Consider the following 17,335-nt stretch of genomic DNA (forward strand, 5'->3'; position numbering starts at 1 on the left):
CGGTGACTTACATAAGATAGTAACCATGGAAGATGTGGGGGGAACTCAGATTAAGGGGTACACTTTGAAATTTGAGCCAATGAGAACAGACAGTGGATTGGGTAAGGGACAGAAGTCAAGGATTACACAAAGGCTTTGGTTCTCAACAGCTGAATATAATCTATTAGTATAGGGAAAACCAGAAAAGAGACAAAGAGTTTCGCTTTGGACATACTAAATTTGAGAAGCCTAATAACAACCAGAGGAAAAAATCAGAAGGTAGTTGGAATTGGGAATCTGAAGTTCAGGAGATACGTTAAGATTGAAGATACAAGTTTGGAAGTCATCAGTGTATTAGTCTTGACAGCATAACTATTAAAATGGTTTCCTCGGCTCTACTCCTTATCCACATACCTTCATATAAAACCCTCATCACAGGAGGTAACCTGGACATATCTGTTTCCTGAAACCTGGTAGAGACAGAAGTACCACTGTTACTGAAAAAGGAAAAACTAAATGCACTTAGGAGTTGGGAGACCAGTCTGTCTATGCATTAATTAAACACTACAGGTGGGATGTAGCATCTTTCCCCTTCTGCCACTTTGACCTCTGTACCTGGCAACTCCTCATAACTGAGTAAAGGAAGGCGAGAAGGAAGGAGTCTGGCTAGTTTGTGTTTGTTTTGTTGTGTTTTGCTTTGTTTAACTAATCAGTTATTTGCTAGGTCCTTCATGAAGTCCTAGTGGGCCTTTTTGTCAGAGTAGTTTTTTCAGAACTATTAATCACATCTGTTGCTGCTTTGCTCTCTCAGCAAACTTTTTATACTCAATAATGGATAATCATGTTCCACTGCAATTTGAAGAATTATACAGTTCAGAGCAATTGTACTATTGTATTTAGCATCTCAATAACATTTCCTTTGCTAATTCATCTTTCTTAGGATTGAAGCTTCTTAATGTGCTCACAATGCACCATATGTTACCACAGCTTAATTCTGTCTTGAAATATTCATTTCTAGCTCTTGGGGACAGGTAGACTGAATAAAACATGTGGATATAGCTTTTTCTCTCTCTTTACTTTTTATCAGAAGCAAGAGATTTACCTAGGTATTTACTGGTTATAAATGAGGACCTAAGTGGCTTATAATAAAACCCTACGATCATTTTGAAAGAATTACTGTGCTTTTTCAAGGCTTTAACTCATGAACAAAATGACTGTCACTGAATAGCCATCTTGGAGATATCTGGGAGTAGTAAGGTGGCCTGTGAAAATGTGCAATATGACTAACTTCCCTTAATGTTAGGATCCCACATTCTTATGATATTTGCGAGCTAAATATAATGAAAGCCCCTAGGGCTTTGATTTTAAGAAGTTCCTTTGAAAATAATACTATTATTCTCTGAGGACACGAGAACAGTATTACTTTATTTAGTTAAGCCAACCTAAAATAGAACAGAGGAAATCAGTAAACAAGTGAACATATATCTTTTACTGTTGCCCAGTCATGCCAAAACTGATGTGTATTAAAAGTGCAAGATGACTTACAATAAGAAATATACCTTCAAATGATCATATTTGTCATCAGAGAGGGAAGCTGGATAGTCTCAGTAATTACCCTGGAATAAACTATACAGTGCTGATGATTGTGTTATTTACTGCAACCTTACAAACAAACAAACATGCGGTTTTATAGCTGCACAGGAAGGAAGTTTACTGAGAGTAGCGATTAATGTGTCCATTTATATTCCACTTCCCTGAAAAAGCCTCAAATCTAGAGAGAATACAGAGTGGAAAATTTCACTCCCAATTTGGACATCTCTCCAGACTCCAGAGGAAGCTGCCCAGCTGGCCTCTCCTGTAGTTGAAACTGAGTTTGATGAGCCACTGGGCCAATGGCCCAGGTGACAGGCTGGAGCAGGAGCTCCTGGACTGAGTACCCTGCCTCACGTCAGGAACGTTCTTGTGTGAGAAATAAAAGAAGCCTTCCCTGGAACGGGGGTCAGTCAAACTTCTGATACACCTAGATGTTCTTTTAGCAGTTCCGATTTTGCAGGAGAAACCTGGGAGAATGCCAGGACCTGAGCTAGCATTTTTAGTTGTTATTTGAACAGCTGTTACATGGACAGCTAATTGCTGTTTGATTGGGTTTCTGAGAGCTGCTCTTGACACAAGGCAATGAGGCAACACTTTACATCAACTGTGCCCCCGATTCAAGTTATTCTACTTTGCATAAGCCTAGAAAAAAATGGCAATCATATAGCAACACTGGCAAGAGTAATTAGGGATTCAGAAAAGATCTCTTCAAAGAAAATACGTAAGGAAGGGTGAAAGAAAATGTGAATTTCCAGACTGAAATTCAGAGACATGTCTAGTTACCTGTTTTACTCTTGATGAAAGTAAGTTTTAAATGGATAAAGTATCTTATTGAAAGTAACATTACCAAGTTGTAGAGCTGAGACCAGATCAAGCTTATAACCAAGCATATGGTCTTTGAGAACAGATAGCGTACAGCCATGAACTCAACATTCACAGCAACCCGAAACAGTACCTGAACAGTACCTTTCATGGCTGGAGGGGTGTACACACTCTGCTTCCTTTGCTTAGGGGATGCATTTTGTGACTGTGGACAAAAAGAAAAGAGAAAACGCTTATTTGAAGACAAATTAGCCCAATGAGGGAAATACACTACCATATTTCAAAAAACTTTCTTCCCTGTCAAGAAATACAGTGCAAATCAATGAGAAGTTATATACATATTCATTGATAGCATAGTTTTAAGAGATATATGAAGCTATTTCATCCTAAAACTCTTCATTCATTGCAGTCTTGAAATTACTCCTTTTATTTTCTCACTTAGTAGTGTTTGTTTATTTTTAAAAAGAAACATAAAGAAGAAACACCAATCCTTTTTGTTTGCAAGAAAAAACATAAGTGCCAGGACAAAGTATACTCCAAAAGCTATGTCTGGAGAATAACTATACCTGCTCATAGGATTTTTGAGTGGCTCTGGATACATAATGAGGGTCATTGGTAAGTAATACCTATTTATAAACCTCTGGAATTGACATGTTAAATCCAACATCTCCATTTATTTGAAATTAAAATGTTGAGATAATATTCTCTTGTATTTTTAAAAGACAAATCCTTTCCTAACAAAACTACTATTTAACACACTTATCTATACACACTAGACCAGGATTGAATTATTAAAGAGAATTTTGCATTAAAAATTATAAAAATTGGAACACAGAAACATATTTCAGGGTCAAAACCACAAGCTATTCATAAATATATATGAGTATATATAAATTAAACTATCCCTATATATGAATATATTATTTATGATAAATTACATATATATGGTCTATACCCCAATCAGATTATGTCAAAGATTCCTTTTTAATTGTGTATTGATTTATGTTTCAATGTGGCAAAAGCAGATGTCTTAATCCATGAGTTTTAGTGTGTAGAGCAATTATTTTTGCTTTGGAAAGGTCAGGTATAAATAGTTACAAGATGCTTTTTGGGGATTATTCTATGCTTTCATGCATATTAGAAAGAACATAACAGGGTCTGAAAAAATTAGAAACTGTGTCATTGAAAGTAAATAGAACTTGAGGTATTTTTCCTTGTACATTCTAAAGCTTAATTGCCCTCAAAAGTATCATCAAGAGGTAGACACTTACCTGATGCAAAAACAATACATTAAAAAGTAAAAAATTCAACCAAATATTGCCAAATTCATATAAACCAAGCAAATGGTACAAGCACATTTCTCCAGAATGGAATATTTCAGTACCAGTTCCTTATGCACAGGAGCAGGCAGAGGGACACTACATTAATGTTAAAAGTGTAGTTTAAACACAGATCGTTCTGGTGTTCCTTTATTGTATTCAGTCTCATTGATTTCAAGAAGTAGTCACTTTTTATATTTCTTATATATTAATTTCCACACATATATTCAAAGATCAAGTAGAAAATTAATCCTACAGAAAATTTTGTTTTGTAACATGTAGTATAACTTGTTAAGTAGTAAAAACTGCTTTATATTCATGGGAGAGTTCAGTTGTCAAAGAATTTTCACATTTACAATCTCTTTAAACATTTAGAAAAGTCTTAGGAGATATTATTTGGTATTTTGTTCTTTCTACATTTTCCTCTGGGTATTGCTATATGCCTAATGCAGCACTGGGAGTTGACTAGTATGTTTGCACAACAGCCAATCCTTGTTCTCTTTCTGAGTACAAGTTTACTGACTTTCTTGTGTTCCATATGTTCTATATTAGAAGCTCCCTAGCCTCCCCTGGTTCCTATTTTCCATCTGAACTCTGACATGTGTATATGAACCTCTGACCTCAGTCAGGGTGTGCTCCTGGTTTAACACACCAGAAGAACCTTTAAGAGGTGTCCACTCCCCATCTTCTTGCTCCAGGATTCCAGCATTGGCTGGCCCTAGTCTGTAGATGGTCATAAACGAGTCACTAAATTGAAAATACTGATACCATATCTTTCCACTAAAAGCAATGGTTTGTTTTACAAGTTCTTTCTCAGGGGTTGGCACTTCATAAGTTGACAACCAAAGTAGCACAGAGACAGAGATTTAACAACCCCATTTTACTGCTTCTTCAGTCAGGAAAAGCAAACTAGTTTTTACATCAGTAATATTGAAATAATTTGTATAACATCAAACCAAACTAATTATGTCTTTAATTGAACACCTATTTGCACAAAAGATAAGAAAACTTACTTCAGCTTGTGTGTTGGTCACCCTCTTGTCATCTGTCTCTGTAAGAGAAGTAGATATAATTTATTAGAAAGGCAATTTCTTCTTTATAATATGCGTATTAACATTTTCAACAATATGATAAAATAATAATCTAACAATCACCTTATATTTATATAACATCTGTGGTTTAGGGAAAGGGGGACAGAAAGAGGTGGTTTCCTTCTGAGATAACCTGCTCCTAAAGCTTTAAAAAAGGGCATCTCTCTTGAAATTCCATACTGCACGCCTTCCAGAAATCCAGAAAGGAAACCAGGGAAATGGCACTTGAACCAAGAGTTGGTGTCACCAACCTTACAGTGCTAAGGCAGAAACAACCTCCTCCATGGACTTTGCTGACACTGTCTACTCACTGTAGCGTGTCAAACTTCCCAAGTTTGCAGCTAAGCTGAACGAAGCTCCTTTTCTACTCTGCCCAACCATGTTGACTTTGAGAGAGGCAGTACCCTCTTTTCTATCTGTCCCTGGAAAGAATCACTTATTTTGTCAGAAATATTTCTTATGACAATGCTAGGAGAAATTGTACAAACACTGTCTGTATAAAAACAAAAATGAAAAGCAGAGAGAGGAGGAAGAGGTGCTCACATACTACCCCTTCACCAGAAGGAGGACCCTCTGAGTTTCTTTTGTACCTCATCGACTTTACATGGAACTTGACTTTGTTTAATGGTTAAATGTTTGACTTCCTTAAAACATTCCTCCATTTCTCATCTGTACTGCAGGTGCGTTTCTCAACATTTCAAAAAAAGAGAACTAGGAAACTCTTCTCCAACCAAACTGCAGCCAGATGTTGTGCAGTCCCCTGACTGCCATGTGCCAGGGACAATCAGCATCACAACTATCGGGGTGGTCAATGTAGATTCCCACACGGGACCCTGGGGAGGCGGGGCTGTTCAAGTTTGAGAACCACAAAGCTATCCTGTATTAACAAAGTATTCTGACTTTGATTCTCCTTAAACATCTAGACATGGAGAACCTAGAGCTCCTTAGTCCCCCACCTTTTAAAATGTTCACAGGCTTTGCTGTTACCACAGCCATGAATTGTAAGAAACCCTGCCCCATGCATTTTGACACATCTGAGATTGGAAGGCATCTTACAAAAGCAAGAGACAGGGCACCTGGGTGGCTCACTAGGTTGAGTGACCGACTTTAGCTCAGATCACGGTCTAACAGTTCATGAGTTCAAACCCCACATCCAGCTGGCTGCTGTCAACACAAAACCTCTGTCCCCCCACCCGTGTGAGCCCCTCCCCCATTTGCACTCTATTTCTCAAAAATTAAAAAATAATTGAATTTTTTTTTAAAAAGGCAAGAGGCTTCACAATATTGGGTCCAACTGGAAGACTCTCAGGGACAAAGGTGTATCTCACCCAATCTGAGCCTTCTCTGTTTTAGGAACACTGACAGTTAAGACAGACAGGCCTCTAACAATCTGGTCCTTAACTGAGGGTGAGGGAAAACACTGAGCTGAGAAAAACGCTCTGTGAAGCAGACCTCATGCCCTTGTCTAGCCCTGGGACCACTAGAGGCTGGCAGGGATGACAGGCCCTCTGGCCTCTGTGAAGGGACAGTCTGGTGCTAACCCACCAGTGACTGTTAATCTCAGGGAACACAGCACAGAGGTAAGAACACTGACCTGGTTTTCCTACAGCAAGCTGCATTTAACCCTCCTGCACGTCATCCTACTTCTAAATGCAATGGTGAAGGTAAACCTTTATTCCACTGAGTGGCATATCCAATTCTGAAGGAAGGAAACTGAGCTGTGTTCAGTGGCATTAAATGTGTTCAACTGTAATAGAAGAGTCTCACCTTTGGCACCATTTATGAAATTTGGTATTAAATTCACATCCAAAGAAACGTGGGTGAACATGGTTCTGTCCACAACTCCTGGCCTGGGTGGGATCCTCAGAGGACCTCCACCGGAAGAGCCCAGACATCCAGCGCAGCGCCCCTGCCTCCACACCCCCACTCCACAAAGCGGGCTGAGAGCTCAAGAGTTGGCTGCTCAAATGCAGGCTTCCAGAGGAACATTTTAAATATTTATTTAGAGAGAGAGAGTGCGGGATCCACCCCACTACACTGAGATCATGACCTGTTGCGGAGCATTTTAGAAGCAACTAACTCTTTGGAGGTCTTTTGGCTTTCCCTCGAAGATATTGAATATGCACAGCTCGTGGGGCAGCTTTCTGGAACGGGTAGTCAGCACCTGCCTCCCTACATCCTGGAAGATCACAGGCCTGGACTCCAGGTTTGGCATGAGCATGGACATCGTCTGGGTCTTCGTTCCCTGCAGCTCCACGACACCCACAGTCCAAGACATTACGATTACTTCCTTGGTGATTTCCAGCCTTTCTCGAACCTGGCCAGGGTCGGTGCTGGCATGGACGCACAGGAGGCCCGCGTCACCTTAGCCGCCGTGGTGGGGTCTCTGCTGGACATGCAGTGGTACTTGCTGACCTCGCTGAGGTACAGGCTGGCAGACATGCCTTTGCCCGGCCGCCGGCTGAGAAGGAGCCGCCGCCTGCCAACCAAGTCAGCACGCGCAGGGGACGGAATCTTCCTCCAAGGAGGAACAGCTCTCCAGTCCTATCCTGACAGTGCGTGAGCTCCGGGAAGCGGGAAGGGCCCAGGCTGACACCGGACTGTCGTCTTCCAGCCTGGCAGCTTCCTGCTGTGCACTGTAATACCGATCTGTCCGCGTCCTCAGCCTTATCACATGCCCCGGCGGATCGGTTCCCTGGGAGTCACTTTCTGGCACATTCCACCAGGTGCTCATGCTCCAACTCACCCCAACCAGCACCTTGCAGTGGGGTATGTAGTCGTTTCTCAGGCAGGAATGAGGCACTTCTCATAGATCTTCGCTGTGTTTCTGGGGCGCTCAAACAGTGGAGACCAACTGGGTTTTCCGGGTAAGCAGCCTCAGGGGTCACGGGAGAAGCGGTTCCGGGTCAGGCCGCCACTGGAGGTTTTCCAGCTCAAACCGGACCGGCGTTCGCGCAGTCTCCGTGGCTTCCTCGGTGGGCCTGCGTGCGGGGCCTTACCCCGCAGCCCGCCGCGTGCGGGCCGTTCCCCTCGGCCGACGCGGTGCCCGCGGTGCGCCCGCCACCTGGCTGGCACCTGGAAGAGCCTGTGCTTTCTGAGGTAAGCAGAATTTCACGTGTGCCCACATCCATCCGTAGGCACAAGTGCCAGTTTTTCCACTGAGGTACTTTGCCTCATATCTCGATTCTGAATTAATAAGAATTCCTACGGTATAAAATTGTCCAAACTTGTTTGGGGATGCCCCCACGAATCACGTCATCCAGCGTGGTGACTTCAGTGTCAGACTTTTCCTGCCCATCCACTGTAGTCAAAATGGGATGGGCACTCCGGGTGAGAGAGAAGAGAGCGCGGGATGGGGAAGAGCACCGCCACCACTGACCTGCCTGTGGGTGGGGGCTCCGGACCCGGCCTCGCGCGGCGCCGCAGCTGCTCTGCCGCCAGCACCTTAGCCACCGTCCCCGGTCTCCCTGCCTCTTGAGCTTCTGGCCCGCTTACCCTTTCCTGACCCTCAGGTGAATGCCAAGGCTGAGAGACTAAGCCCATGGTCCAAAAACTGAACGAGGTGTTCGTCAGAGAATAACTGTCTCAAGTCAGCGGTGACAAATCTGCATCTACTGACGTGAGAACATGTACTATGTAAACTAAAGGGATGTCAAAACTCTAGGAATGGAATTTTTATTTCATAAAGTATAGATAACCTAGAGAGAGAAGTGCATGTATATTCATTAAAGGATATATTCAATATGTTACCTGTAGTTATCTCTCGGTATTGAATAACACTCTGCCTCCTGTACTGTTTCTTTTTCTAGTGAACATACGTTACTTTTATAATGAAAAACTATGTATGTATCCTGTGGATATATAGAAACACGTGTATAGGTAGAAAAATTTCTATAGAAGTTCACAAGGCATAAAGTCGACATTTTGTATAGTTAAGAGACCAAAATAGACAAGCAGAAAAAAAAAAAAGACAAGCAGATAGAATGAATAGTACATGGAACTATTATTTATTCTAATCTTATATCTTGATTACTAGAGTTTGAGAAGTTATAGAACCTTCTAATAAATTTGCTCTCCCTTGTATAGGGGTGGGCAGACAGGAACTATTGGCTGAGGACAGCAATCACAAGTGTTTGATATAATCCCTGGAAGTATCTGGGTCATCAGATAGCTGTGAATATACTGTATTGAGCAGTTCTATCAAAGCAAAATCCTTTGCTCTCATCTTTTAAGTAAATATCAAATATGATCCACTTTAACAATGCGTGTATTGTGATCCAACCAGCTGTTAAATGTCAGTGGTGTTTCTTACGATTTTATTTATGCCTTAAGAGTCTTCAAAATTCAGCCCAGGACTCAGAACCTATTGTTTTAAGAACAAAATGGTGTCCAGTCATTCAGCTTTGTGCTTTCTTACTGTCTGACTATAACACACACTGAAAGAATGTTTTTCCAGGGCAACTGTGTAGACTTCATTCATTTCATAATTCAATGAAAAAGGTTTTTTTCCTCATTGGTTAGTTTTTCTTATTAATTTGTCTTGAACTGATTAAGTTAGCCAGTTTAAAAGTACTTTTAAAAAACATACAATTTTGTTTTATATTATGAGCCTGTTATTCATGATTCCAAAATAGCTTATATTTCTTCTGTACTCTGAATTTTGGTGGAGTATCAAAAAAGGAAACATAAATTACATTTTGTCTAGAATTTAAACAAATGTCTTTTTTCCACTTTATTCATTTGGGACTTGTTTTATTTAACTGACAGGAATAAATAAAATAGAAATGTAATCTATTTTAGCCACCTGACAGCAAATTATAAATAATCATATATGTTTGTTATATGATCACATAATCATTTTACTTTATTGAAAATATTAGAACATAATAAGAAAAACTGCATATTTTGTGATTTTGGTTAATTTCACACCAAAGGACCAAAACAGAAATAACTAATCCTAAAAAGCAGTAGATAATTTTCTTTCCTCAGTTTACAAAATTGCAGGTTAAAACAGAGAAACAACATTCTTCTGTGTTGTTGCAATGATCTCACATTTGTTTTATTGATGTGGGAGAGTGTTATAGGAAAAAGTAGTGTGGCCAGTCATCATCCAGTAGAATTCATTATAATAGGATTGAATTTGACAAAACCACCATTATTATGTAGATGAGAAGTCTGCTACACACACACACACACACACACACACACACACACACACCAGCTAGATATAGATTATTTAATTTATCAAGGCATTCCTTTGGCATTGTCTAAACATAACTTAGCAGACAGGGTTAGAGCCAAATATCACTGTTCAAACAGGAGGAAGGAAATTGAGATTTCCAATATCCTTTTCTTTCAATGGCAAAGACTATAGGTTTGTTTTCATTTATTTTATCTGTCCAATTTAGCATGGAGTCAGAACTCTAGCCACCTAAAGTATATGCAAAACCTTATTATAAATATCAGTTTTGAATTGTTTTATGGTCAGTAACACTCACTTGATTTAATGTGTCCACTCCATCACTTAACTGCAGTGCAATAAATTTCCATATTCAGTTTCCATAGTTTTTCTTCTCTGTAGCAATTGCCATAAAAATATGCTTTAATGTGTTAGTTGCCTGTGACTGTTGGAATAATAGATTAAGAAAAATCAGATTCCCCCATCCCTATGGTCTCTACCAAAGGAAAGTTCAAGAATGCACATTGGAATGGCCTCTTTTATTTTGTTATTTATTTTTATTTATAGTTTATTGTCAAGTTGGTTTCCATGTAACACCCAGTGCTCTTCCCCACAAGTGCCCTCCTCCATGACTATCACCCCACTTCCCTCTCCCCCTCCATCTTCAGCCCTCAGTTTGTTTTCAGTATTCAAGAGTCTCTCATGATTTGCTTCCCTCCCTCTCCTTAACTCTTTTTCCCCGCTTCCCGTCCCCATGGTCCCCTGTTAGGTTTCTCCTGTTAGACCTATGAGTGAAAACATATGGTATCTGTCCTTCTCCGCCTGATTTACTTCACTTAGCATGATACCCTTGAGGTCCATCCACTTTGCTATGAATGGCCATATTTCGTTCTTTCTCATTGCCATGTAGTATTCCATTGTATATATATACACCACATCTTCTTGATCCACTCATCAGTTGATGGACATTTAGGCTCTTTCCATGATTTGGCTATTGTAGAAAGTGCCGCTATCAACATTGGGGTACATGTGCTCCTATGCATCAGCACATCTGTATCCCTTGGGTAATCCCCAGCAGTGCTATTGCTGGGTCATAGGGGAGGCCTCTTTTAAATGTCTCTTTGACATCCACATTGAATTTCTATTGGATTGTCTCTTTATAGGTATACTTGAGATTGTCACTAGATGTTCTAACTAGTACATATTTCTCTACTTAAGAGATTCTAACTAGAAAAATTTTGTATATAGAACACCCACATTCTATGTGGTCATCACACCATGGCACCACCAAGCTCTCTGCTGTGTAGGTTTATTTTGTATGACAAATTGACTGTGTTACATTCACAAAAACCTGGATGAAGATTGATTCAAGGTTATTAATTTCCTATCAATTAAATGTTTTGTTGTATGTGGAATTGTGTTCAATCCATTAACTTACAGCACTTTCCATAATTTTTGTTTTCATTAATAACTGAAAAATATTGCCTCTATTCCATATTAAGCAATCTAAGACAATGCCTCTGCACACAGAACCTTCTAAAGGCAGCAATTGTAGGAGCAGAGGTCATTGACACCTTTATACTTAAACTATAATTATTTGAAACTATCCCTTAAAATAAATCCTGGAAGAGATTGGACTAATTTCCTGAATTACCTTCTTTATTTATTTGGCTAAAATTTTTGTTACAGTGTCATTTAATACTTCTTTTTTTTACTAAATTTATCATAAAAATCATTAACCTACCATCAGTGCTTCAATGCTTTATCATATTTTCAAAAATGTAATAAAATATATACTATGAACCATTGCATTATCACATTTTTAATTTTTATAAAATATTAACCATTTGTCACCACTAAACCTGAAATATTTCATATACATATTTATATCCAAAAACAGATGGCTTAAATATATTCAGAGTGGAGATAGATATGGAGAGGCTATTATTTGGCCCTCAACATTCACTCCTATATGCTAGTCAGAGTTTTGATTTAAAAAATATTTTCTATGTGTCTTCTGAGGCAGTGAGATTCATCTAATAGATCTGTAAGAATTCCATATGCCTTCATAGCAAAGTTTGAATTGAAAAATAGACATGTAACTTTACAAGATGTGATGACAAAGTAATAATTTTTTGACTGAGTTTTACTTTTTTAAAATGTCTACCAATGGAAATACTGCAACCCATGTGGTAATGATAGTTAGTTACCAAGAAAAACCATGACTGGCTCTTGTGAACATTACCACCTTGTGCTCTAGAGTTCTGCATGGAAAATTCCTACATTAAACCACAGTATTCCAGCTGCCATACTAAATATTAGTAGAAGTTGATTTTTCACCTCTTCTACTAATCTACCAAGAGAGTAAACACTACAATTGCACAGACTTTACACACGAAATTATTTTACACACTGGCATCTGAATTATCCTATTTTCCAGAAATACTAATAATAAATTTGGCACAGAAAATATTAATAAACTTGCAGAGTAAGTCTCATTCATGTACATATTCTTTCCCCCATTTCTTCTTCTATCATGTTAAGCCAGTGTGGAATGTGAATGCCACATCTTTTGCCATCAAATTCCTCCGTAAAATTCATAGTAGATAAGGATAGGTTATTTTCGCATCCAGCCTGTGTGTATTGCTGGATTACAAGAGGCATAGCTGTGGTTTTGTTTTTGTTTAAAATCAGAATGTACTTCCTTCTCTATGGGAAGCTTCTCTGACCATTCAGAGAGAATGTTTTTGATCTCTTCTTTTAAAAGTTAATCAAGAGAAAACTGTTTGACTGCTGTAATACAATCTGGTTGAAATTGTGGTCAGATGTGTTTGGGGACTCACACTGTAAGGAAATACATGCAAAGCACACCCAAATTAATAAATGATGTGGAAAAAACCTTCTGCGTTAAAATGGGTTTTTTTTTTAATTTCTTCTCAGCCTTGCAGTAGTTTTGAACTCCACTTTATTGTAAAAAATACAAGTACTGGTTTATGAATGACAGGAGGACAGATATGACTGAGGCAAGATGAGTATTTTGGGAGGGGTCTGGAAGAATAAGATAATTAAGCCAGGCTGTGGGATCAATGCATGATCTATTACCAGAGTGTGACACTGATCGGAGAACTGGTGAGGGTGGCATCCAAACAGGTAGTCTGGAGGTACTGGTAAGAGTTAACACATGGACCAGCGGAAGGTTGCAGTGTTAAGTGGGTGCTAGAGGCAGCAGTTTTGTACCCAAAAGACCAAACTGGAACAATGTCAGCAGGTAGATTAGAATTTTGAGAGGCAATTCAGTCCTAAAGACCAGAATTGGGATTTCAAGCTATAGTACAAGCTGGCAGGGTCTATAAGTAGGTGGTAAAGATCAGCTTTCATGAAACTAAGCATTAAGATTAGGGACACAGCCACTGAGAGTCTGGGCAGTTAGAGAATGGTTACTAAAAGACTGAGTAGGAATTACAAAGGATAGTCATAGAGCTAAGAAAGTAAACAGAAAAAATGCTTTAATATGAAATTTTGAGATTTTGCTTGGAGTGGTATGTATCAGTTCACAGGTCAGTGATAGCACTTGTCAGAACTAGAAAAGCAAAATAAAGAATGCATCAAGATCTTCAGAGCAAACTACAGAGATCAGAGATATTTCAGAGTGAGAGGCCACCAAGTCCAATTTGGTCCCTGGCAGAGGGCCACCACGGGGGAACAGAGAACTCAGAGAATTTGGTGATTGTGTGGGACTGGACTAACAAAACTGAAGACTTGCTCAGCATATCTTTCAGTTATATGTTCCACTCTTTCTCTAACAAATAGAGTTATCTGCCTTGGCGTAAAACTGGGATGCTATCCTAGATCTCTAGTGTATTTTCAATTAGCTTTTCCTTTTAATTTTTCCTAGCACTAACTTGTGAAAAAAGAATTCTGCTCTGTAGAGGAGTAGCAACAGAGAAAAGCAATTTATAGTCTTCTTTCTGAGGTGTCATAGAGACTAAATCTTAAGGGCCTTGGTGCCATCTTTGACAGTCTCAGAAGGAATTTACCATCAGATCTCTGAAAACAACAGTGAAATCTAAATGATTACCTTTCAGCAGGTTCTCTGTTTTGGTATCTAACATATTTGAAGGTTGAACATCTTTCTTCCCAGAAACCTTTGGATCAGAACTATTGACAAGATCACTATGGCTATGAAATACAAAGAAGGGCAGAGTTAAAGAGAAAAATTCTATAGATAGCTTTAGGTCTAATAGTTTAAGAACAATCACTGACCCATGAGCCTTCAGAACTGAATAAGATAAATCAAATGCAAATGAAAGAAATTGCTGTGCACAGCTCAGCTCTTCATTTGGTATGTAAATTTGTCATTACCTTGTGGTTTTAGCATACCAGCATAGAATCAGTCAGTTAAAAGTGCCAGACAAATCTATCATGTATTTCTAACATGGAGTAGAGGACTAGAACACTCACTTTCTTTTTAGTAGTGCAATGCAAAATCTCCTAAGACAGCTATGGTAAAGCCTCTCTTTCTGACTTGCTATCAAACTCTCCACTTTACAAAATGAGCTCTAGTCAGCAGCCTTTTTGCAGAAAGGCTGCTGGGCTCTGTTGGAGGCCTATCATTTGGGGCTGTGAGTTAAGCCACTAGGTAGTGGTTTCAGCTGTGTTTTTCTTTGAGTTCTTAGATTTAGTCAAAACTGGGGCCCAAATTAAAACCACCAGAGCAATGAATTTATATGCACTGGAAAGGAGACATGGGGAAAAGAAGCAAACAGTAGAAATAGTTTCATCGTGTTGTGCCAAGATTCACACAGCTGTATTGTTCTTTCAGTATTATTTATAGCTTTCTACTTTTAATTGATAGAAGCTGGGATATAACCTCATTCCCAAATAGGTTTTTATCTCTCAGAGGTCCCTAAAAAATGGTTCATTTTAATGTCAGTCAATGAGAATCAGATAAGTATTCTATGTGGAAATAGTGAATGAAGGAGATGACAAGGAAAACAAAGTGGATCGTGTTGGTTTATTAAGAACTCAGTTCTTATAAGAACAGCAGTTGTCTTATGAGAGAGGCTAGAAATCTTCCAAAGTACTTTTATGCTTATGTTTCATCATTTCTGCTGCCACTTCCGAACACAGTAAAAGAACAGAAAAATCAGATCATTTAAAACCTCAAAAAGTCTGCTTTTCATTAGTATTCTTCATTTTATAAACTTGATTTCTCTTATAAAACATATTTTATCGTACCACAGAGTCAGTTTACATGAGGACCACAGAACTGTTGCATCATCTCATCAGTGGTGATTTTCAATCATAGGTAAAGTTTTTCTGTCTATTTGGAGTTTGGACTTCTCACATTTACTCCAGGAAACTAAATTGATTCCTTTAATGCATTTTTTTTTTCAGGAGCGGGTAGGGAATGACATCAATTTAATCACCTACACTTGATTTAGTAGCTCTAATTTTTTAAAATTCCATCTCCTTTTGGGTGCCTAGGTGGCTTAGTCGGTTAAGTGTCTGGCTCTTTGTCTCTGTTCAGGTCGTGATCTCACGGTTAGGTTCTTGAGATTGAGCCCTATAGGGCTGTGCCCTGACAATGCTGAATCTGCTTGGAATTCTTTTCTACCTCAGCTCCATGCACTCATGCGTGCATTCTCTCTCAAAATAATTAAATAAACTTTAGGGAAAAATTTCATCACCTTTTCTTAGAATTACCTAGAGAACTGATTTTATTTTTACATCAATTTTTATAAAATTATTTAAAAATAATTATCAGATGCTTCAGGCACTGTGGACAACCAATCAAATAATTATTTAATGAGCACTTATTATCTTCCCTACAATGTGCTCTATGTCATTTTTACCAATAAAATTCAATCTAGTTAGGATTTGAATAATTCAGGTTTTAACCAGTTTAAAACACTAAAATTTCATTGGAGTTGGAAAAAAATTAGCTGCTTACCAATATTTGGAATATTTAGTACTTTTTCCACTCCATAGAATATTTCCTCTTTTTTCACATTGGCTGTCAAAATTGACGAGACTTATTAAATGTGCTTTGCAATTTGCATCTGTCATTAGAGAAAATATAATAGCTTCAGTTTGTAAAAAAATTATGGGATATAAAGGTAAACTTTGAAAATATTTCTTTATATCTTATCAATTTAATTACTTGACATGATTATTCAACTTGAAGTTATTTCTAATTTGAATTATTAGCTTCTAATTTTCAAAGGCCAGGTTGAGGCTATAGTTCATGCATAAAAACTGGGAGGCAAAACTAAGCTTAAAATTAGGTTTCTGTGTATTCTTATGAAGCCAAATATAAATGGACACAACAATTTTGGAGCTTTTCTATCTTCATCAAACTACTTAAACAAGATCTCTTGTTTAAGTCAGATTCTTATTTCTTAATCATGCTATTTGATATCCTACATTGAAAAACATTTGATATTTTTTCCAAATTCCTCTGTTTCAACTATGTAGACACACCACTGTGAAGTTTAAAATAATTTTATCTGAGTAATTCTGTTATGAATAGGCCACTGTAAAGTGATATAAAGTGAAGCAGCAGTCTCCTTTTAATGAGAATTTTCTATACCAAGAGGCAAACATCCCTTTTCTAGTTTTAAATGGAAGTATATTGCTAAAAGTTACAAGATGTCACTCAACACATTAAGTACATGTGAGTACCTATAAACAATATGATAATATTTTCATGGCTTAATCAACTGAAGGTATCCTATCACTGATGGTAAATATGTTTCTCTTTCTTATGGAAGGAAAGGTCAGTGGAGCTACAATTCTCCTCTACTTTACCATTTTTAGAAAGAGTGTTGAAAGTCTTAGAAAATATAGAAGTTAGCTTTTGTCAGTAGTCATTTATAAACATTATTTCACATTCTAGGTAATATCTCTCAAAAAACATATTTCATTCACTCAGTTTTATTTTTTTATAACCCTAATTATTTATTTTATTCATTTTGAGAGACAGAGCATAAGAGGGGGAGGGCCAGAGAGAGAGGAAGACACAGAATCTGAAGCAGGCTTCAGGTTCTCAGCTGTCAGCACAGAGCCTGATGTGGGGCTCGAACCCACAAACCATGAGATCATGACTTGAGCCTAAGTCAAATGCTTAACCAGGGAGCCACCCAGATGCCCCTCATTCACTCAGTTTTAAAGATTGAAAGAATTAAATATCTGTGTAATCAGGTTCTCTTTTCAACTCTTGGTATTTTTCCTATCCTGGAATCTTATCCTTCATGCTGTTTCTCAAAAAAAAAAAATTTTTGTTTTGGTCTCAGATATAATTTACTTATGTATAATAGATACATGGAGGAACCATTAGAGGAAAAAGTATT

General features: G+C 38.3%; 1 protein-coding gene, 1 long non-coding RNA gene and 1 pseudogene across 2 annotated transcripts in view; 1 reads left to right on the forward strand and 2 right to left on the reverse strand.

Annotated features, from left to right (window-relative positions):
• The window catches only part of PPP1R1C (protein phosphatase 1 regulatory inhibitor subunit 1C), a 105,877-nt gene that overhangs the window by 53,556 nt on the left and 34,986 nt on the right, over positions 1–17,335 (reverse strand). The window contains exons 3-4 of the mRNA XM_029934304.1: positions 4,727–4,764; positions 2,539–2,599 (exon numbers count right to left, since the gene is read on the reverse strand). Coding sequence (XP_029790164.1) covers positions 2,539–2,599; positions 4,727–4,764 — 99 coding nt within the window. The remainder of the gene's footprint in view (positions 1–2,538; positions 2,600–4,726; positions 4,765–17,335) is intronic.
• LOC115288654 lies at positions 6,870–7,772 on the reverse strand (annotated as a pseudogene).
• Positions 7,778–17,335, forward strand: part of LOC115287651 — a 129,948-nt gene continuing 120,390 nt past the window's right edge. Inside the window, exon 1 of the long non-coding RNA XR_003906578.1 lies at positions 7,778–7,903. This is a non-coding gene — a long non-coding RNA (uncharacterized LOC115287651). The remainder of the gene's footprint in view (positions 7,904–17,335) is intronic.

The sequence above is a fragment of the Suricata suricatta genome, chromosome 3 (genome assembly GCF_006229205.1).
Source record: "Suricata suricatta isolate VVHF042 chromosome 3, meerkat_22Aug2017_6uvM2_HiC, whole genome shotgun sequence".
Lineage (NCBI taxonomy): Eukaryota > Metazoa > Chordata > Mammalia > Carnivora > Herpestidae > Suricata > Suricata suricatta.